This window comes from Synchiropus splendidus, chromosome 3 (assembly GCF_027744825.2).
Source record: "Synchiropus splendidus isolate RoL2022-P1 chromosome 3, RoL_Sspl_1.0, whole genome shotgun sequence".
NCBI classification, from domain to species: domain Eukaryota; kingdom Metazoa; phylum Chordata; class Actinopteri; order Syngnathiformes; family Callionymidae; genus Synchiropus; species Synchiropus splendidus.
In genome coordinates, this window is record NC_071336.1 from 11,162,332 (window position 1) to 11,185,354 (window position 23,023).

The 23,023-nt window shown below is 40.1% G+C and overlaps 1 protein-coding gene across 1 annotated transcript in view; it reads right to left on the reverse strand.

Moving 5' to 3' along the window:
• LOC128755270 (pyruvate carboxylase, mitochondrial-like) overlaps positions 1-23,023 on the reverse strand; it is a 174,878-nt gene that overhangs the window by 141,332 nt on the left and 10,523 nt on the right. Inside the window, exons 6-9 of the mRNA XM_053858484.1 lie at positions 22,595-22,740; positions 20,317-20,434; positions 19,997-20,064; positions 17,872-17,955 (exon numbers count right to left, since the gene is read on the reverse strand). Of these exons, the coding sequence (XP_053714459.1) occupies positions 17,872-17,955; positions 19,997-20,064; positions 20,317-20,434; positions 22,595-22,740 (416 nt within the window). The remainder of the gene's footprint in view (positions 1-17,871; positions 17,956-19,996; positions 20,065-20,316; positions 20,435-22,594; positions 22,741-23,023) is intronic.

Consider the following 23,023-nt stretch of genomic DNA (forward strand, 5'->3'; position numbering starts at 1 on the left):
ATTGTACTGTAAAACAGTTGGGTTTCATACTGATTGACCGAAGGGCTACACTTGTGGGTTGTTGTTGTTCCACCGTGGCCCTTAGAGGACAGGTTTGACACACCTCGTATAACATTATGGTGTATCATATTTATATTTCATATGCATGAATTGTTTACACCCGAGTACCGGGAGGATTATAAAGACAAATTTGAAACACAGGACATCAATCAAAGAGCAATAAGAATAGATGACGACATGATACAACTTTCACTACTGATACACATATGCAAATATTCAGTCAAAAGGAGGTGGAGGAGCTGCCTTGAAGCAGAAGTCTAGGTTGAGCACAGCTCAAAGTCTGGACTTAGTTCACTCATTCTCCCTGAACAGCATCGCCACCATGAAAAATAAATAGTATAAGTATGCAGGCTAATCATCTTGCAGTCTCATGTTAAATTATCATCTCATTTCTACTAATGTGCGAAGGCATTCACCCAAATTCTCAGGTGAAAATCACTGGTCAAACGTGACCCCAATATGTGTGTAATGAGGCCTAACAAATGTAAGACTGACAACAACAGCTCGCAACTTTTCAAGACCATTAATGGAAACATGCAGTCGTGAGGACCATTTGTATTGTCATGTTGGCAATCTTTGCAGCAACACAACAAATAAAGTATCACTGTCGATCTCTTCATTTATCAGATGCTCAGTTTAACACTCACAACTTCATAACTAGTGGTGGATAATATCCCCAAATCAAACAAACACTAGTAATGCCTCATTACAGTCAAATGTAACATTGCTGCAACTCTGTCAGTCCTGCAGCGCATGACACAACACCTTCACGCACAAAGCCAGGGACTATCTGAGTGGTTAATGAGGAAATGAATGAGTGGGCTGTGTTAATTTTGCACCATATAAAGGTTGACAACAAATAGTTCTACGAGAGCAAGACCTTCAATAAGAAAAGTTGGTTTGTCACCAAGAGTTCCTCGATGTTTGTCATGGTATGTTTGTGCTTGTGAAATAGCGTCTTCATTTTCAGAGCCCACTATAGGGCACTCTCTGCTCCAACAACCAAACCGTTCATGGCATCATTTTTAAACCAAGAGCACCACCTACTGAGCTTTGAAAACCAGGACACCGTTTCATGAAGACTCATCACCCCATCGCTGGTAGGTCGTTAGTTTTCAACAATAATTATTTCATTACAAGATACATTTGCATTTTATTTGACAAGCATCAATAATTTGAGAGACTATCCCACTTGTTGCAGAGCAACATTCAATGAAAATATTTAGAGGACGCTTCTGGACTGACCTGCAGTTCTACTATAGACTTGTCTCACAGAGTGCTTCACCCTCAACCCACAGGCAAAAACAGTTTGACTTTTAACTGTGATCTAGTTCTACTGAGAGTAGGACTATAGAACGAAACGCTACAGTATTCAATGCCGTCTAAATGAAACACCTTCAAGAAAATACACTTGATGGTGAGGGCCTGTGGTGAAGAATCCGGTGGGCGTCATGATATAATTGGATGACCTATTTACCAGCTAGTTCCAACACAGAAGTCCTTTTCATTTTACATTTTGGTCCATAAAATGAAGTTTGAAACTTTGTTGGCTTGGAAGCCCTTTACGGAATTTGACAAATTAAATGACATGACAATAAATGAGAGACGGATCCCTGGAACAGCCATAGCCCGGAGCAACAACTGCAGAAAATTGGAACTCTGACCCAAATATATCTTACATAAAATGAAACTGCAGTCATCTGTGCTCCTTTCAAGAATTAAGTGTGCGAGTAGAGGATCTCTCATCAAAAGGAGATTCAGACGAATAATCTGACACCATTATTAATATTCACTTGCAAACAATCCACGTGGAATTCGTCCAACATGCTTACTCAGCAGATTTCACTTCATTAATGAGTCCCTGTTAGAACATCAGCGGTTCCTTGTGGGAGTTCTTGGAAGAGAGATTTATTAAAGTTGTTACACGCACCTGCACACACACAGCTTCACACACAAGCAGTGAATGTACTTTTGCCTCCTCTTTACACGCCAGGAGGGAGCCACTATATGAAATGTCAATACATGAAATACAAATTAGTTTTTCCAGTAAACTTTCACCACAAAGTCAGAGTTATGCAACACAAAAACAAGTGATCAATTCCTACAATGCAAATTACAGGCAGTAACTATTCTGTTCGTTTTACAAGGAGCCGTCTACTAGTTAACAGGGATGACAGTCATGTACAGGGGTTGGACAAAATGATGGAAGCACCTTATCCATCCATCATTTTGTCCAACCCCTGTATGTGTAGTGTTGTAGACAAGACAGTCTCAAGACCATGTTGAGACCAGAGCATACAGTGACTAAGACCAAGACCACTCACAAGGCCGGACCGAGAACCAAACAGAACACAAATAACTACTTTGTTCCAAGGACAGTATTTCTACTGTTTCGTTTGCAGTAAGAAATAAATGTGTGTGTCATTAAAAGACTTAATGATGCTTTAGTTTGGTCTCATTCTTGGTGTTTCACTCCAGATTGGTCTGGGTCTCTCTGTATGCGCCGGTGTTGACACAATCTTGAGAACAAAATTGGTACAAATTAGTTTATATATATATATATATATATATATATATATATATATATATATATATAAATATATTAATATATTAATTGTGTTGATGTCAAAAGTAATTTAGCAGAAGTGAACTAGTGGATCTAACTTGCATTTGATGTTTTTTTTAAATCATGAATGACTTCAAATATTTTTGTTAAAAAGACAGTTTATGTATGAAATAACACCTCATCCAAGTTACCATCTTCATTTACCACTCCAAAGTCACACAGCTTGTGTGGTTCAGACAAGTCCGAGTCTGTGATAGTGATAATTTTACATGATGATTCAAGGTTGTTATATGAAAAGATTGACATCCTCAATCGCAGAGGGGAAATGTCAGCATTCTTGAATGACGGGACAAGTGAGGGCCAAAATCCCATGAAGTAGACAATGAACAGAAAGGGATTAGAGAGACTTTCAAATTTGCCTGTTCTCCTTCTGTAGTGTCTAATTGAAGAGCATGCATTACATTTATTCTACTGCTGAAGTTCGACCAGAGACGTTCTCATATAACTAGCGAAAATATCTTGAGCATTTCAAAATGATGATCTAAGGTCACCTACTGTTCATGCTAAGATAAGGGCTTCGCTCACCAATTATGATCTTGTTCTGACCGGCTTGTATATTTTACAGCTCAGTGGATCCTGGTACGTTGACCTCAAAACACCCACCTGATTAGAATTCAGTGAAACTTAAATTAGACTCAGCATAAGTGAAGCAAATTAATTCAGACAGCATTATTATGCGAATCTGCAGCAGCAGTTTTCCTCTGTAATCCCGAACGCTTACACTGGCAGCTTTTTTCGATGTTCTTTGTTTGTGCTAGCGTGATTTTTTTTCTCTCTTTCTTTTTTGATGCCGCTGCATTTCCTCTCATCTCAAGCACTGGAGACCGTGGAACACACTGACTCTTGTAAGAGCTGGAGAATTAACTGGTTTAACTCAGATCAATCTTTCTACAGAAGACTTGCTGATCTCCCCAGTCATCACAACCACCTAGTTTTTGTTTCTTCAGCCACATGACCCATGTACACAAGCATAAATAAAAATTTGCTGCATATTTGTCCATTTCTTTGTCTACTCAAAATGGCCAGCTAGGATACACTTTGCAAAGCGATATGCCACCTGATGAGATGTGCTGAGTGCCAGTTCTTGGTTTGCGTAATAGACCAATGCTGGCCTCCATCTTTGCTGAGACAAGAGCATTCCCATGAGTGTGAAGAAACTCCCCTCCAGTAAAAAGTATGAAAGGGAAGTCTCACACAACCCTTACTCTGGAACATTCTCTGTACTTCCCAAGATAGTCCGTGTCCCAAGATTTTAATCTCTATCATCAAACATTTAGTTCTCCAAAGAGAACTAAATGTTCATTTCCAGGCACTGGGTACTGACCCACAAGACAACTTCCTTGAATTACATGCAAGTAGTTTTATCCAAAGTGGCTTTCAATGAGGAAGTGATGTAGCACCAATGATCTAGCCTCAGGTCCCTACAGGTCACTCTCTCCTCTTGTTTTAACCCATGACCTTCAGCACCAAAGTATTTTTAGTGACGTCCCATCAGTCAGCTGCATTCAACATTTCTCAAACACATACTCTGCATTTCAAATGAATTACTGCACGGATCAACATGATAATGGCGTGCAGAGCTACTTTTGTGATGATGAATCCCAAGGTAATAGAGCTTTCCATGAAACGGCAACGGGGCGGCAGATCATACAGCATGAAGCCACATTTCCGTCATCAGTCTATTTGACTGAAGCAGGAACTACCTGCACACAAGAGCAAGGTGTCAAGAGCTAACATTTACAGCAGACGCCTAATGTGAGAGTAGAAGTCAACACAGTAATGTAGATGATTACAGAGCAGGGAGCAAATGTTCACACAATTATTGGGTGATATTGCAGAAGATTAGAGTACTCCGCTTGTGACGCTTTTTCTGATTCTGTCATGTTTGGAATAAATCCTCGGCTGATCAGCACTGAAAGCACATTTTCCTTTCATCACTTTGACTCAGGAATGGCAGAACGTACGTGAGGCCTTCAACGATGACTTAACTTGAATAAGATTAACAGTTCATTCTGAGAAAGCTCGAACAGAATAAAGTGAGCAGGTCAGAGACAAATTGAAAACACTGGACAAGGCCAAAAGTTCAGTTCAGTTTTTTTTTTTCCAAAGCATCCTACTTTGGGTTTAAGGTCACAGGTTTGTTTCCAAATTTGCTGATAAACCACGCATGAAAGTGTGGGTTCTTTTATTCCTGCAAGGACGCACAGGCCAGAATCCTAACACAGTTCAAGAGGGCGCTGCAGAGCATAACAATCATTCCAGTCTTTGAACTCCAAGGACAGCAGCTACAGAGAATGCTGCTGTGAAGAGAAGGAACTGAAGCATCCTTTGAGAATTTCACACATTTTCAATTAAACTCAGGCAAAAGAGCCACAATACGAAACAGTGGTTGTCTTCCCCTTTACCAGTCAGGAAATCGATTCTCTGACTGCAGCCGCTCCACAGAAGGATTGATCAGTCATTGCACGATCAAATGAAGGCCTGCAATTAGCACACAGCCCTGCGTCCCACTGCAGCTGGGGGCAACGATTGTCTCTTGATCAATCACGTGATTGATAATCAATTCATAGATGAATGCGGGGACGCCTCATTTCAGTCGCAACATTTAACCACAATAATATAATAATAATATGCTCAATCAAGTACATCAACAATAAGTAGCCAACAGGATAATGGTTTCTATTTTTATCCAGCAGCAGTCAGGTGACACTCATCTTCGGTCAAAAAACAGGAATATTCCACAACTCCTTGATTTTAAAATCAAAATGTGTGCTATGTTTTATTACAAGTGTCACTTTAAGTACATAGGTATTTAAAAAATTTTAAAAAAAAATACATTTGCAACTATGGCAACATTATCCATCTATGTATGTCAAGATCAGTCATACACAACCAATCTGTTTGTGGACAACAGATGTGTGAAGTAATGTCCTCTAACTTGTGTGTATTTCAAGCACCTCTGACTCTAACATTGCAGTTTAGGACAACAAACAAGTGATCCTGAGCATCGGGAACATGCACACATCAATATTGACAAGTTGTCGGTGTGGGGACACTGTGTGAGTCACCATTATCTGACAGAAATAATCCAACTGGATACCTTGAAACCATCAAATGAAAGAGTTGAATCACGCCGTTCTCTGGCTTCCTTTGTCGAAAACAAACGAGCGCAAGAGAATGAGAAGATGTTGAATCGAGAGAAAGTCACAGTTACATAACCACTCTCACATCTCATTAACACATCGCTGGCTCTCCTCTAGTCTAACTGCGGCTCTTCTGCTTTCATTTATTCCCACTCTCTGGAGGATTGCAGTTAAGCTGGTGCCAAGATTCTCTGTAATCTGATCCAATTGCCTTTCAGACACACACATACACAATCTTCTGATTCACTGCTGATACAAGAGGAGAGGCACACAAACACACTCATAGATAGATGAGCTCTATTTCAGCAGTCCCACCACCCTAATCCTGCTCCTCAGTGACACCACACACATACGACACGCATGCCAGCAGTCACACGAGCGTGTGATCAAACAAACGCCTGGCAAACACATAGACATGCTCAGAAAAATGCCAATGTGAATACTTCAATTTGTTTATCAATTCATGTATTCATATATTCATTGCCACTGCAAGTCCAACATCACTTATTTATCATCCTCACCAGTAACCATCAACACAGGCAAAAACAAACACCAACACAGTAATAATTCAGGCAACACTAACAAAAATGAATAAAATATCATGTGACGTGTAAAAATATACTTTGGAGAGTTTATACACTGGAGGCTTGGCTAATTGAAAAATTAATTTGTCATTTCTGGGACACGGAGACTGAATCAGACTCCCTGGTGAATTCAAACTAAAATTAGGCCGCAAGCTTTTTCTGGTGGTTAGGGACAAACTGATTTTCAAAACAGTTCTTGTCACACAGCAGGGAGCAAAGAAAGGCAAGACAATAATTAAGAAAAGTCAACCACAGCTAATATGTAGAACCAGCTAAATAGGATCCTACAATATCTCAAAAGCGGTTTACTTAATATTACAGTGCGTCACCTTGCCTCATTGGTAACATTCATTCTGCTTCCAGGATTGATTCCAAATATTTCTCAAATGTGCTCATTTTCCTCACTTAAAATGTTCGAGGCCAGCATTGGGGAATACATGTTTATGGATACAGGCACAAGCGGGTGTATTTGTGTTTCAATTCTGGCCTTCATAAAACCTGCTAGAATTTGCAATCAGACGTTTCTCATACACATGGAACAGGTTGGAAATCGCTTGTTTTTTTTGTTGTTTTTTTTTCAGCCTGAGGTTCACAAAAATAAAAGCAGTGGTTTACTGACTAAACAGGAGCCACTGGTTGACTACCAGCATGAGAATACATTGTGCCAAATTTCAAATCATTACTTATTGTTTTTTTAGGACCGCAATGACCCGTCGATGTAGTTGATTAAATTAGACTCTTAAATTAGTCAGGAACGGCTTCATGTCGATGAGTCATGGTGTCAATGCTCTGTTCTGTGCATGAGCAGGTTAGCACAATGGGTAGTGAGAGGGGAAATGGATCTGGGTCTGGAAACGGTGTATGTAAAGAAACATTTCAGAATGGACACATGAAAGTCTAAAGTGAGATGCAATATTTGCCAAACAAACATCAAACCTATTAGCACTTTTCAAGTGTTGACGTGTTTTTTTAAAAACATGATTAGCAACACTACAATGAGATGTTTTGGCGTGTTCATCAACCTGTACATGTTGTAGGCCAACTAGTCATTAGGACGATGGGTGACTAGTTGACTATGAAAATAGACATCACTTGCAACCCTATTTGAAACAGGGCCGCTCAGATTAACAATAATAAATCATTTTGATGGGTGCATCATGTGACAAATTATGCTTCCAGGCTTTTTCACATACAAAGCAAAATGTAAATAAAATGGCATAAATGTGACTAGTGTGATAGCAGCGCTATCTCCAGCAAGTTGTTGCTGTATTTTCCACTGATGGCATCCTGAGCTGCAAATATACTTCTGCCTGTGCTGTCAGTCAAAACTGGAGAGAGCACAGATTTAGACTTTTCTAGGTGGTCTCAAAATGTAACTCAACAACCCTTCGACATTAGTTTCCTGCTATTGTGTCAACTCGATTCACTCATGTGAGTAACGTACCCGCAGATTCAACCTATAAAATATGCTGAGGAGTCTGAATGAAAATCACTTTGGAATGCTGCTTTAAAATGAGGTAAATTAGGTGAAATAATTGCAAAATAATTCATCATTTGGAGGGAAATCTGAATCTATTAGACTGGCCACCCTAAACAATTGGGCAATTTGCAATTCAAGCGAGTAAACCATCATCGCCGTCTGTAGCCATCATGTCGATGTGAAAAATGACATTAAACATTAACTGGAAGTTGTCTGTTAAAGTAAGCTGTCAACCACACTTTCCGTACTTTTACAATGCTTACAGCACTTCCAAATTCATGTCTCTGTCCTTCAGCCAGAGATGGCATGCAAACGTCAACTAAAATAACGCCCAAACTGCTCTTAGACATTAACATTCAGTCTGTGAGACAAATTCAAGTGACTGTGTTCGAAACACTGCGCCGGCTTGTCAGATGATTATTATTCAACTCAGCGTTGCCATGCAGAAGAAGCCATTAAAGAGCATTTGAGATGGAAATCTGCAATAAACAATAACTAAATCCCCATGTTTATGTGACACACAGCTATTCGGAGAACGGAGATTATTGATTTCACACATTTGTCCAGGGTTATTGCTGAACTCAGTGAAGCTTAAATACATGGACGCAATAAATCCATCAATCAGCAGACAAACTGTCAACTTCTGCTTTATAGCGCACAATAAGTAGCACAATCAGAAGCAACAGAGCCGCTTCCTTATTCTCGAAACAGTGTGTCCGCTCGGAAGTCCAATGTTTACAATCAATGGGACTTCCTTTTTTGCCCCCTTTTTCTTTGAAATGCATCAGTTGCAAATTACAGCAATAACTTCTCAGGCGGAGAGACAGACATCCCACAATAACAGCATTAAGTTTCTGGAGGGAGAGTCGTGGCCAGACAACTGTCACGTTTTGTGACACCTTAAAAATGTATTCGCAGCGAGAGTGAGCGGCAGTGCATTTTATTCCCCCCGTAACCTTTACTTGGATCTGTGCAGCCTTAAGTTTCCTCTTCATCAGGAAACCGCAGAATTCTCAACTTTGGCCTTTTGTTAAATGTCAGCAGGAGCACGACTGCACGTGTAAAAATGTTTTGTGATGTTTTGTGAGAGTGAGACGGAAAGGTCACAAATATGGACTTCCTTTAGTATTCAGTGACCAACTTTGAAATCATCACAAATAAGCACATTAAAAACATCACTTAAAAGATACCAAGTGTCAGTTCCTGCTCACAATGTGCATTTTGGAGTCCTCACAGACAAGGAACACTGAGAACTCTGCATATAAGTTGAAGTTTCATGTCAACCGAGGCAATAAACCATTCCCAAGTCACATAATCTGACTGCAGTTGTGAATGTCAAACGTCTTATTGCGAAATTTCACCAGACACTTTCCTCAAATCCATCCTCTAACACACTTGAGGAAAGAATTCAGAGTATTCCTGTTTCCTGTTCATCCGTGCCTATAAATCTGTCCTGATATCCAACATCTTTTGGGGGTTTTTGAAGCTTGTGTCCCACTTTGCCAGTGTCTCTCTTTCTTCCTGCCCTCCTTCACACTATCTCTGTCAGCAGTTAATGGAGCCATAATGAGCTTATTGTCAATGAGAGCAGGAGGAAGAAAGAAGGGAGCATGAAGAGGCTGATGATCAAAGAGAGTCAGCGAACAACACATATTCATGCGCATGCATGTACACACACACGCACACACACACAGATAGTGGTTAGACAGCAGTAACACAGATTAGTGCACGGTTCACAGAGAAAGTGAATAACCAGGTATGACTCTTGCGGCCAGCACAAAAACACTGAAGAACCAGACAAACAACAATAACAGTAAATGTCAAATTTTTAAGGTTTAGTAGTGGACACAAAACACGAAATGGGGGAAGATGCACATCCACATTTGTGTTTCAGCAACTAAGTGTGTCCTTTGATCCATGAAGTGTTTTTATTTTCGTCTTATTGTGTCTCATTATATCCACAGCCTCATCTGACTCATGACCTAAGCTTTCATTTTAGCTAGCTGTATTCAGCCGTCCGCTAAGTAAGTCATCATCGATCCCCTCAATGGACCCAGAAGCCCTTCAAAACCACACTGCTATCACCAACACCCGCCAGGTCCAAGGAGAAAGAAATCACCTTTCTGCATCAGGTAAATCTTTAGCACGACCATCTGTTCAAAATTAACAGTAAGGTTTTCATCCAGTCCGCACTTCAGATGCCATCCCATAACTCTCCACTACTCCTCCACAACATCCTCCGCGACTACTCAAAAGCCACTGATGGGCGCTACACTTTGAACAAGGTTTCAGACAGTAAGGCAATATGGAATGTGTCAGGACCATTGCAGAGACTCACTGAGGTATACAAGTCCCTCACACTGACAGTCACCTTTGGTGTGTCTGGTTCTGCTTAGCTGTGTCATCAGAAGCCATTAAATATACCCCCACTGCTACACTGATGAAACGCACCTCCATATCAAAACCACGCCCTGCAGTTTTCACAAGTAATAATTGAGTGCGCCTTTGACAGCCAGGTCACTTCCTCAAAACCAAAAATGGAGGTATGACAACTCTATAACCATCCAAAATCCCATCAACCACCTCAGCAAGACCTTTCAGCGCCACCTTAGAAACCCTCCCAATCCAGTTGAAGGCAGCTCTGTAAGCAGGTTCTTAAAACAGAGCTGCATCTATGAAAAACTGAAAAAAATAAGACACAGAAATGTTTTGTTACGGTTCTTAACTGTCTGTTTGTTTTGAGGACTTATGAGTACCTGCATGCATCACAACTGTCTTAAATGTCTGAACAAGGCATGTTTATTTTTAACCCAAGGATGATGAAACTGTTAAGCCTAAAGATCTAATTCTAGCCTTACATTCTCTGTTTGATCATAGGAGTAGCGTTTACATCTCCATGATTTGATTCCGATCAGAGTCGCTTGTAACTCAAATGTTCCTGTCTTGTAAGCGTCTTTGACACAGGCTCTTTAGGAAATGAAGGAGTGTGAAAGATGTTGGTGATCGTACTGTAATCTCTATTATTATTATTCGCCTGACAGTTAGAGATCTGTAATTGTGGCATACATATGTCTACAAGGAAGCAGAATTGTGCGCACAAAAATGCAATTTAACAGGGGGTGATGATGCATATGAATATGTGTGACTGTTCGTCAGATGCCTGAGACAACAAACCTAACTCAAAAAACTTCAAGGCTCTTGTTTTTGTGAGAAAACTGGGAAACGTAGCTGTCTAATTTCCCAAAAGACAGATTCTCTTTCCTCCATCTCGCAGAGAAATTCCAGGCAAATAATGTCAGCAAGATTTCAAGTAAAGGTTCTGGAAGTGTTCATTAAGTTGGAGTCCTGGGAAAAGAAAGCTTGAGGAGGCAGAGGACAAACAGTTTGTCAGGAGAAATACAATGATCGGCAGATGAACGGAATGATTCCTGACGGGAATTCAACATCCTCAGTGTGACAGCAACTATTTACTTCCAAATTCACTCACAAGCCTTAACATCAAACCTGCAACGCTTGCAGCACAGAGGCAACACACAGCTCCCAGTGTGGCTCTGTCTCCATCAGCTCAAACTCAGCAATCAGACCAACACAATGCAGTACTGCTATCTTACATAATTAAAGACAGTAAAATATTTATTGTCATGTGACTGAACTTCGCTGGAGGTTGTTGTTGATGCTTCCCATTTGAATGCATATTTTATTGATACATTTCTCTTGTAATATCACATCTATTGCTTCTTATTCACACTGAAAGCAGTTTTGTTTTTCAGTCTCTTTGGAAAATAATTTAGCTTTTCAACTCAAATAAGGAAAGATTTGCTAGGGCAAGATTTCCACCCAAAATTAGGTTTTCTGGAACAAAAATCATAACCATAGATTTAAGGCAAAGAAGAGCATCCGCAGCAGTGAAGCAATACTAACTCATGGAAGCCATGTTGCCCTCTTCACCTTCACCTCAACTATTCTAAACACAGCGCATTCAATGGAGCTGTTCGATGTCTTCAGCTGGTTCTGCAAGCGCTGTACTCTTCTTGCCTCCTTAATAGAGTTGGGACCATAGGTTCTGCCGCACAGAACGAAGATTGGTACACAACTGATAACTGAAGTGTGAATTCATGAATTATGATGAGATACAATCTGCTAGCAAGAGAAATTAAGTCCATCATGAGTTAAAGAATTGAAGGTCAATTGTGCAGAAATCTTAAAAATGTCCAAGTGAGAGCGCGAGATGGTTATGACAACTGTGGCTCACATGAGGAGCGCAGCAGGAAAGGAGGACGATGAGTAACCTCTGCTGCAGTAATATACATATTTATAAATCCCTCACAACAAGGTGCTGCCATCAGCTCAGCATTCACATACATTTACCTAGCTCTTCAGTCCAATTAAGAGTTTGACCATCGCCGTAAAGTGCAGCAGTTTGTTCCTCTCCACATTAATAATTCAACAACTTTGACTGCTCGTTAGCATCGTTGCTGCTCCTCTCATCCGTCCATCTTCCTCTTAGCTCTAATTTCCACTGTCCTCTCCAGCTCCAGGAAGCGATCGATTCCATCCCTGCATCGTCTCCTTAAACCTTCTGACCACACTGTTCTCATCTGCACGTAGTTTCTCTCCCCTTTTCATTTACTGCGGGCCTGTTGTCTCACTGCAGCTTCCCCCCTCCACCCCCGCACCCCACCCCACCCCACCCCACAGTGTGTTTTGAACTTTCCTAACCTGCCTTTCATCGCTCTAATATTGTCTCAGCTCTGAGACCTTCATCCACAATCCACGCATCATACGGTACAGTACATCATCAGCCCAATAATTAGCGATGAATTCTGGAGTGAAAATGGAGAATTAATCAGATCAGCGCTGTCGCTTGACACAGGATGATCCCAGGTTACAACGACGCAGCATAATTGAAGAAGCAGAATGAGCAGAGGAAACTGGAAATCAGGAACAGAGCGGATAAAGGAAGTAAATGGATTAATTTGGGAACTATGCCATTATATTGCTATTAAATATTTAAGCTGTGGTGCCAAGTTAAAGTCACAACAGAAAATATGTAGCAGATACAACTACAGTTTTTTAAGAACTACCTAGACAAGTCACACTGCCCTCAAGTGGCAGAACGCCACACAATTTCATTTGCAGAGCCATTGCCAAACTAATTCATAGATATGACCTCATGAAGAAAAAGTCGTACAAACGGAGAGCAAAGAAGATCCCATCCTCACACTGTCCAATACCTTTGAAACAAATGGCTAATGTAACCCAGCATATCTGTGACTGAAGATATGAAGGCTAACTGATAAAATAATGATATGGTTGCAGACAACAACTCAGTCTGCTCATTGAGTGAAAATGATAAAAACACATTGTTCTAATAAATTAACTTAAAACTGTTTTGGAAAGAAAGAGCTTAACTGTCCAAACAAAAATAATCAATAAAAAAACGAATAGCAAGCAACAACAACAGATGAAAATAATCCATTTCCCTAAATTTCCATAGAAATTGATCAAACAGCACTTCAAGCTCTAATGACGTTGAGGGATGATTATTAGTCTGTTTCCCGCACAGCTGCTATATTCAGGCAGAATTTTATGCTGCAGTGACACATGCGATTTTATTATTTATTTCAATGGCTTGCCGGAGATTGAGGCATTTCTTCAGAAGACATTTAGGAGATTAATGGAAAAAAATATATGTAGAAATTTAAGGCAGAGGCAAATTCCTGTCTCTACTCTTCCTGATGGATCTATAAATATGTTTCCAGGGCAGGAAGTTCCGGAGTGGAAAGTGGAACAAACTGTTGCAGACATGCACCGGCTGCTTATTGGACTAATAGAAGCGATGTTTACAGCCGAGACCAACTCAGGGGACTTCCTGTCAGTCTGAATTAGAGCCTGGTTCCAGTAGACGACAACAGCTCACTGCTCACCATTGTCATGGTGGCTGACAGCAGGACTAAGGCCACTCAGTCTCACTCTATGGTCTTTTGCACGTCACAAAACAACTCTTTCCAAAAAAAATTTTTTTAATGATTTTCATACATCTTTTTGTGGAACAATATCTGAATGAGGAAAGAAATCCTCTCAATTCTTTGCAATCCCGACAGAATCACTGTTTTTAAATAGTAAAATTAGTGATCAACTGCACACTTTTCCTTGAGTACTCATGACAATCACACTTTGTGTACATGCAGTAACAAACATAAAAGTGAAGAATAATGAATTGCGAGACTGTATCATGCATTGTTTCGCATAGTAACAGTAGTATTAACAGCAACACCTTAATGCGATAAAACCCATTAATTTGCCCACCTCTTGCAAAATAAAAATAAAGTGTAGGCGGGTGTATCAGTTAATAAAAAAAAAAACACCAGCAAGTCTTTAGATTGGGGTATTATCATCCAATGGTCATTATTAAACTATTTACTAACTTATTTCATGTAAATAATGAGTAATTATGGTGTTATTTAGAGAGGAATTTTGGGGTCCATGCCAGGGTACAAATATATTTTCAGGCTAAGCTGTGTTTTAAAATGATTAAATAGTGGCCAATGTGCAGCTAATTCACATGTTAATAAGTAACCTGTCAAGACTTTCAAAAGTGCTGAAATATGGAAATAAAAGTTTCGAATTAATGGCGGAAAAAAATGTATTACGGAAAAATTAACAATTGTCCACATCAAATGTTGGTACAAACAGAACATGCCAAGGGTTTTATGTTTGAGTTTTGTTGTGCCTTTGGATCACCTCATCAATCAGTTTTTCTATGAAGGGATAATTGCAGAATACATCATTTCACTAATTCAATAAACTACATTGACCCTCTCTATTAATGAGGAGTGAATATTATCAATGGAATGAGGCAAACTGCTACTATCACCTGGCAGCAACGATCAAAGCGAATAGGAAATAGCCGACAAGATTCCTCCTTAATTAAGGAACGTCAAAATTCCTCACGCAGACCGACCTCAGGGAGCCCCAGCCTTTTGTCAGTGCTTGGCATTATCAATTATTAAAATGGTTCACCTTGGGATTTCAGCAGTCCAAGTCCCAAAAGTTGTGATTCTGAGTCCTCCTGGTTTGACACAGAGAGCTCCGTGTGACTACATGTACAGCATTTGAACGACTGCTCTGGCCTGGGGAAGAACACTGGGGAACCAACTCTCAAAACACTTTAATTCCTCCTCTCCTAGATTTTATTTTAATATTAAAAAGAATATTCCAAGAGGGTGACAAGTCACTGCATCATTCAGGGATGCAGCGTCACTCATCTCTTTCACAATTGTAATAGCTTGGTGTATATATACACACTGGCCATCAGCGACTCCTATTTTCATAAAAAACACTTAAAAACATCATACTCTCATGTATGTATGATCGTGAACCAGGAGGGCATGTTGATCTCAATAAGAACACAGTTAAAGTACACTGAATGCACAACAAATAAAGCCAGATGAGATTCTTTTGACAGAAGTCACCAGACATACAGGACCTATACATTGCATGAAGCAACAGGTAGGTTATTCCGCACACTGCAGCGTCCTACATTGTGTCAGAAACTGCATCCTTAAAGAGCTTTCTAAAACCACATCACTGAGTAAAGCAGCAACTGCCCTCCATATGTTTCTCTTGAAAAGCTATCCTATTTAGTGGAACTGGACGGACAGAGTTAAATATTGAAAACAATACACAATCGTACCAGTAATAATTATGACTCTCTTCTCACTTTTTAATCACACGTAAAACACTTCGTCCAAATCCCAACGGCAGCCTTCTGCCATCAGCCAAAAACATTGCAGAAAATTGAACCTCAGGTAATCACAATTGTGTCAGGTTTTCAGATGAACTGGATGGGAAAACAAAAAGGCAGATGGTGAGACTGTGCTGACACACACAGACCCACTTGTCACCCCCGTCACACCAAGACAAGCGTTCAGCTGATTAGACTGATAATTTGGAGCCCACAGACAAGCTAGCAGCGTAAATACTCAACTACATCAGTTTTATTGAGCCAACAAACATCACAAGGACGTTTAAGAGCAGCTCTTATTTTGATGTGTGACACTGGCAGCTAATTCTCTCGACACAAACAGTTTCAACGGCAGTGGAAATCCGAAGCTGCAGATAAGGACGACTACAGCAGATCACACACACGTCCTCTTGTTTGCTGGAATCCCATCACAGGAGTGTCGCTGCCAGACCGCTGCAGTAAGAATGAGAACACCGTGTCTGCTGTGATTGCCAGAACCTTAAAAACTTTAATCTGGACGCTTATTCGAAGCAAGACTCACACAACTGTCTCATCGGAGCGTGATTAAGCTTCTGAAAAGGAAGTTAAAAGGACGGCAGTCAAAACACAAACTTCCATTTCTGAGTTGAACTGAATGATTTTAACTGGATAGCTGCTGAGACACGAACAAAATGGCTGTAAGATATTTGGTCAAAGGGCAAGACAAACATCTTTTACGTAATGAATGGAAGCATCATACAAGATCGAAAAGGACATGAACCTGTAATTCGAGTGCAGGTGCACATTCTGCGACACAGACCTGGAGCAACTTCCATCACATCCTTTATTCACAGAAATATGCGCACTCGTGGGAACTTTCAGCACACCACCAGACCTTTTATAAGCACCTCTCTGAATCTTCCACCTAGCACAGATCTAACCCCTACAGCCCACACTTGTTCTTTACTTGTCCATCTGCAGTCACCTCCCACACATTTTGACTTGTTAGAGACAAGTGACAAGGTGCACACCCAGGTGATGAGTCATCATGCCTATGACACACCAGGTGGCGCCTCAGGTGCTGGGGGTCCATTAGCAACTATGACGTTTGACACTCACATGGGGTCTCCTGTCTTATTCCTCCAGATCTGGCACTCAACTACATCGAGTATAGAAGAATCTACCTTCATCATTCCTTGAAACCCAGCAGACCAGGTCAATTTAATATTCAACAACAGCTTCAGCGCACAATATACTTTACAATCATTTCCATCCAGGATTTAATACAGGAGTTTACCTGAAAGAAACTCCAGATACATGTCTGCTGTGATAATGCTTTGATCAAAAGCAGAAGCAGTTGAGGATGAGCGAGTGAACTGATTAAAATGGAAGCAGTTCCAAACCGAGGCCAGTCAGCAATGCGTCTTTCAGCTCAGCAAATTTCTAAACACAAATTCATTATGAGCGGCCGAGACTATATCCGTGGACACAGCTGTGATATTCAACACAATATCCACTCAAGGCCCCAGTAGCTTTGTCGCGCCACTGTCAGTGTTGCCTGGCAACATTCTTCAACAGGACATGCTACGGTGACAAAGATGTTCAAAGGCTCTGACTACTGCACGACAGCAGGTAGTTGGTTGGTTGGTGCTTACGTTTTTTTTTTTTTTTCCTCCATTCAGTGTAGGTGTACTGATAAAAGTGCATGCGTATTTAACATCTGAAGTTCTACTGTTATGTGGAGTTCTGGGAGCACACTGGTACAAACACACACCAATAAAAAGTAAATTTGGTCAAAAGTTAATCAGACACAGTCTCCGAACCAACTTTAATTGGTGTTTGGAAAGTGAAAGAAAATGAAATAAAAACATCCACAGTAGGAAGGGAGAAAATGCAGAAGAACAATGAGACCCCTATTGGTCAACATCAACAATGCTTGTCTTCACAGCTGAGTGGTATTTGCAACTCTCGCACAGCAACTTCAGGAAGGAACCTCATTAAAACAACATTTGGAAAAAGAAATACCATTCTGGAAATCCTGCTCTGACAAGCGATCAATACTACATCACTTTTTTGGATCGCAGGAACGTAAAAGTAACGAGCAAAGGAAGGACACAACACAGGGTTTCAATCCCACTCTCATTTGTGCCTCAGTATCTGTCACTATATCAAGGGCAGGTTAGTTGTATAAGACCATTTTCTGCATCAGTCTGACTTTATTATCATACTTTCTAAAGCCTTGCAAATCGTACCTGTTTGGCCAGGTTGACAGAGTCTGCGTGAAGACGGTCCCTGAGGTGGGGGTCCAGTTGAAAAGCAGGTGCAATCTCAACAACCTGAAATGCAAAAAGAAGACGAAAACACCTTGGTTTATAACCGCTGATTATTTAAATATTTGTGAATACCTGCACAAATGGATTTGTTAAACAAAATAAAAACAGACAGACACCACAGGAAGCAACTTCTGGAGGAACCTTACTGAGAGAAAAAGAAAGGAAAATTCCCAGCTCTTCTAAAATGCATCAATGAAATAGAAAGACTGATAATCCTATAAGCCCTATTCTATTGTGACCATGTGGCAAAGAAACAGCACCTTTTATCTGAGTCTTTGGGGATGACAAAGTACTAGCCCCAATCTCTCAAACAGGCCAACCTAATTGCAAAGCACCCCAACTTGGACGTAGTATCTTCACTCATGTTTTTATAGCAGTCACACTATGTGTCCCGCTGAAAATGTGGTGGTATGAGCCACAGCAAAGCCGATCCAGAGAAGGATGGAAGCCCCCGTCCTTATTAAAGAACAACACAAACCTCCTCTCGATCGGCCCCAGAAATTGATAGGGCATTTGATTAGATCTTGCTCTTTGTTTCTCACTAACAGGCTCATGATCCATGTGTGAACCTCCAAATCTTAAGCCTAAACCCCCATTGAAGAGCAAGAACGACTTCCAAGAACCTAAAAATAACCCGGTGTTATCTGCAGTGTTCCACATTTATTCGAACCAGACTCAGTTCTGGCTGGTGTGATTGAAAAAGATGTAAGATTAAGGACGAGGATGGATTAAGAATCAAAGCGCTGCAGTTCTCACAAGAACGCTGCAGCTGCTAACGTGATAATCAGCAGTAATTTGATTAAAGAAGCAACCAAGTGATCAAATGAGGCACAGTTGAATTTTATTATTCTCCCCAAATGGAACCTTTGTTCACATTGCTGTCTTCTCTGTGAGAAGAGCTGCTGCCATTTCCAAACTCTCTTTTCTCCTACCTTTACTGGGGAAGCAGCAGTTACAAAGCTTTTGAAAAGGAATCAACAACAGACAGATGAGTCAGTAGGGAAGTCGTTTGTTGAGCAATTCGTTAATCGGAAAGACAAGTGAAATGACTTTTTAACAGATTAATTGATTGTTCAAACTGTTATATTGCTATTATCTTGGGACCATTCATGCAGCAAATACCCAATTTAATTTCAGGCACATGGACATAGCAGTCAACTTCCTCCACCTCCACTCCATTTCTTAGTATCTGAGGAATATAACTACACTATTTTTCCTTTCTGAAAGTACTTGGTCATTTTGCAAACACATGGCAACACAGGGGTTAGCAACTACTTTTCCATGGGCCTTATTAAATATTGGAACGGTTGTGAGGGGCCATCAAACTAAAAGACAGAAAAAAGAGTCTATAATTTAAGACAAATTTAGTTCATAAAATATTATAAAAGAAGAAGACAAGTGTTAGTATAAGTGTTATTTCATATATATATATATATATATATATATATATATATATATATATATATATATATATATTCACACTTAATCACTGTTGCAAAAACCCAAAAATGTATTCCATTAAATCTCTTTGGGTGTCCTGTTTTTGAGGTACAGTACATTTAACAAGCCACAAATAGGAATCTACTCTATACAGTAGAGTATGCGTCTGGTGAATCAAGGTATGGAAGCCACATAAACGATAGGGCATAAATGATAGGGCTATTTCAGGTTCCAAGTTTTCCTTCCGCTTGGTTATCCAGTTCCAAATACAAATGTCATGGAGAGCCAGCCGACTGCTCATCTAAAAGCCTTTGTTAGAATGTGCCACGCAGCGGCGACATGATGAGTTCATTCTTCATTCAGATTGAGTTTCCAGAGAAATGACGGACAGGTGATATCAACAACATTCACCCTTGGGATCATAGATTTTAGTCAGAACAAAGAGCCTGCATGCTAACCAAATTAAAAATATCCATTTCGAGTGAAAGAAAAATCTTTTTTCTCTTCTGTTTAATCCCATTTAAAGCAGATAAATGCCACAAAAGATCATTTTTAAATTCAGCCAGTAATTACGGTTAATTGTATTTCAAAGTTGGAACATCACCTTTTGGTGTCTTCGCTGAATGGAGCAGTCTCGCTCGTAAAGGTGGATGACATTTCCATATTTATCACCTGGAGGAAGAAAGATCATCAGGTGGACAGGCGGATAGAATATTTATACATTTATCACTCACATACAGACACGCACATGAAGAAATGTCTGTTAATAGTAAGTTAGCAGCAAAAGGCGTTATGAGTGAGGAAATATTATTATGTTACATGAACACGTTACTTTGAATGAATAAAGTTTGGACCTAATTAAAAAAAAGGTTCAGCGAACAATAACATCTCTCTGACTTTTTCAGGTTTCAATGAGATGCCTACCGAGGATCTGCACTTCGATATGTCTCGGCTTCTCAATAAACTTCTCCACAAACAAGGCTCCATTTCCAAACGCCGTCAGCGCCTCAGAGTACGCTCGCTGATAGTTCTCCTCCAGTTCCTGAGACACAACAGCATGTCACAAACACAACAAAAGACTGTGGCAAATCGAAAACAGAACCCCTCACATAAAAAAAGGATATTGTTAACAAGAATAATAAAAAAAATGCATTTTATTTGATGATATTACATTTGAAAAAAATAGCAAGTGCTTGTTCCAATATAACAATGGAAAAAAATCACATTTACTATTATTATTAACTAGTATTATTAACCAAATTAGGCACTAGATGAATGAAGATGCAAAAGCTGTCACTTGTGAAATATACTTAAAAAAAAAGACGAAAAAAATAAAGAAATACACAATTATTTTTTAAATTAAATGAAACAAATGCCCAACATGAACAGTGAGTACAAGCAGAAACCCAATACAAATAATAACCAGAGATATTAAAACCAGAAGCAAACCAGAAAGGAAGTGAATAAGGCAAAAATTAAATACTAAAAGTCAAAGTAAAGGTCTTAAAAACACAGTTTTTAGTCAAATGAGGCGAACATAGTCGTTTTTGACTTTGACCACATAACTACTGAGCCGCGTCTGTTTGTTGGACACATCCACTTCCCCTGTGGGAGAGTGATACATGAGTGGAGCAGAGCCCGAACTCAGCCAAGTCAAGGTCTTGACTCTCATCTGAACTTGTACTATTGTTTGGGCGGGTAAGGGGGGGGCTGAGTCACTCACTCTTTGCCCCCATCCCTTCAGAGACTCGAGGGTCAGCAGAGTCGTCAAGGCCTCAGGGATAGAACCAGAGGGATACAGTGATGTAAGGAAGCAGATATTGTTGTTCAGACATCATTCACATATTCCAGGATGATAATACATCCTTACTTTGTTGGTTGACTTAGCATTATATTTCAGCTCACAGCTGACATTTTTCATGTATTCCTTCATTCTCCATGAACTAGTAATCATAATAAATACAACAATACAATAATCAATAAGGAAGCCACTATTATCACCTTGGACAGTAACTACAAATTTATGTGGCCCTAAAATTACACACAAGCATGACTCATGATGTAAGTGCCTCCATATCACCCACCCTTATTTTAAACAAATTCATTTTTGCAATGCCAGCGTTATTAGCTACGATTTTACAGTAATTAAAAGGTATTTTCTAGAATTTTTAAGAATTTAAGGACCATAACTTCATATATGCGAATTGAAGCACCATAACTTGAGACTGACTGTCTTGACTGTCTCCGGGCCTGACTTCTTTGGTACGTTTATATTTTGGATGACTTGACATGCTCAGGGGCATGGCCTCCTGTCATCTCTGACTCAGGAACAATCTCTGGATTCTGGAACCAACTACTGTGCTCAATTTTGAAAGTCAGACTGTGAAACATGCAGACAATGATCTCATGCATCCCTGCAGCAGACTATGAGAAAGAGATGAAAAGGCTTGCCAGATGATAAAGAACACTGGTGTGACAAGCACAGCCACCTCCACATTTATCATCAAGTCATCCAGAGGACACCGGTCATATCATCTGTTTAATAGTCTCACTGCAACTGCATGGGTCAAACAAACTGGTTTAATATGAAACTAAACAATGCAACCATGCTTCAGGTCAATTAAGTTCAACTATGATACAAGGTCCAGTTTATTAGATAAACAGGTAATCAGTGTAATGTTTTAGATAGAGATAAATTGTGAATCTCCTCAAATTAATTTATATTTCATCATTATGTTGAATATCTATTTCTCTATTGATTATATACATCACACAGTACTTGCAGTTTTCACCAAAATGAAATGACACGAAAGAACAATTACAGTACAAAAAGGTAAATATATATTTATGAGTCAATGAGATGGATGAGAGCAGAATTTACTGCAGTCTTCATTTCATCAGCTGGCATACTCGCGATGAAGAACATTCATTATCTCATTCTTAGTCCATTTGGGCTGTTAATTACTCCATTAATGTCCCGGACAATAGCAGGGGAGCGATGTCTGCCCAGCAACAATCTCACATCACACACAGCAGCCGAGTTTAGCTCAAGGCTGGAGTGAGTTGCTTCAATCATATTTTATGGACTTTACATTGCGACAGTAGTTTCATGCTTTGCCTCATCCGTTTACATTCTGCGCGGCTGCTACACTGTAATTTCCCTGCTTGAGGTCAGGAAAGTGAACCTATCCATCATGCTCACCTCATACTCTCGGACCACCCTCATGCCTCGTCCACCACCTCCGTACGCTGCTTTGAAGATGATTGGGAATCCATAAGTCTGTGCAAAGGCCTGCGCCTCCTGCAGGCAAGAAATGGGGGAGTCTGTTCCTGGGACCACCGGCACGCCTGGAGAGGCAAGAAGAGCGTTAATCACTGACAAAATGAGGGCAGACGACTCTATGGTTAACAAATGCAATATTGCTGTTCCTTCTAAATTCAAGTTTCAGAGAAGCAGAAGAGAGCGGCGTCTAAGTTTCAAAGAGCACACTGTGGTATGTACCTACGCTCCTCAAAGACAATGCTGACATCAGCTATTTACATATTCAATCGAGCAAAAGAAGATCAAAGTATTGCACGACTGGAAAGATGGAATCAAATGTCAAGTGGAAAGAAGGTAAAAAAGTCAGTA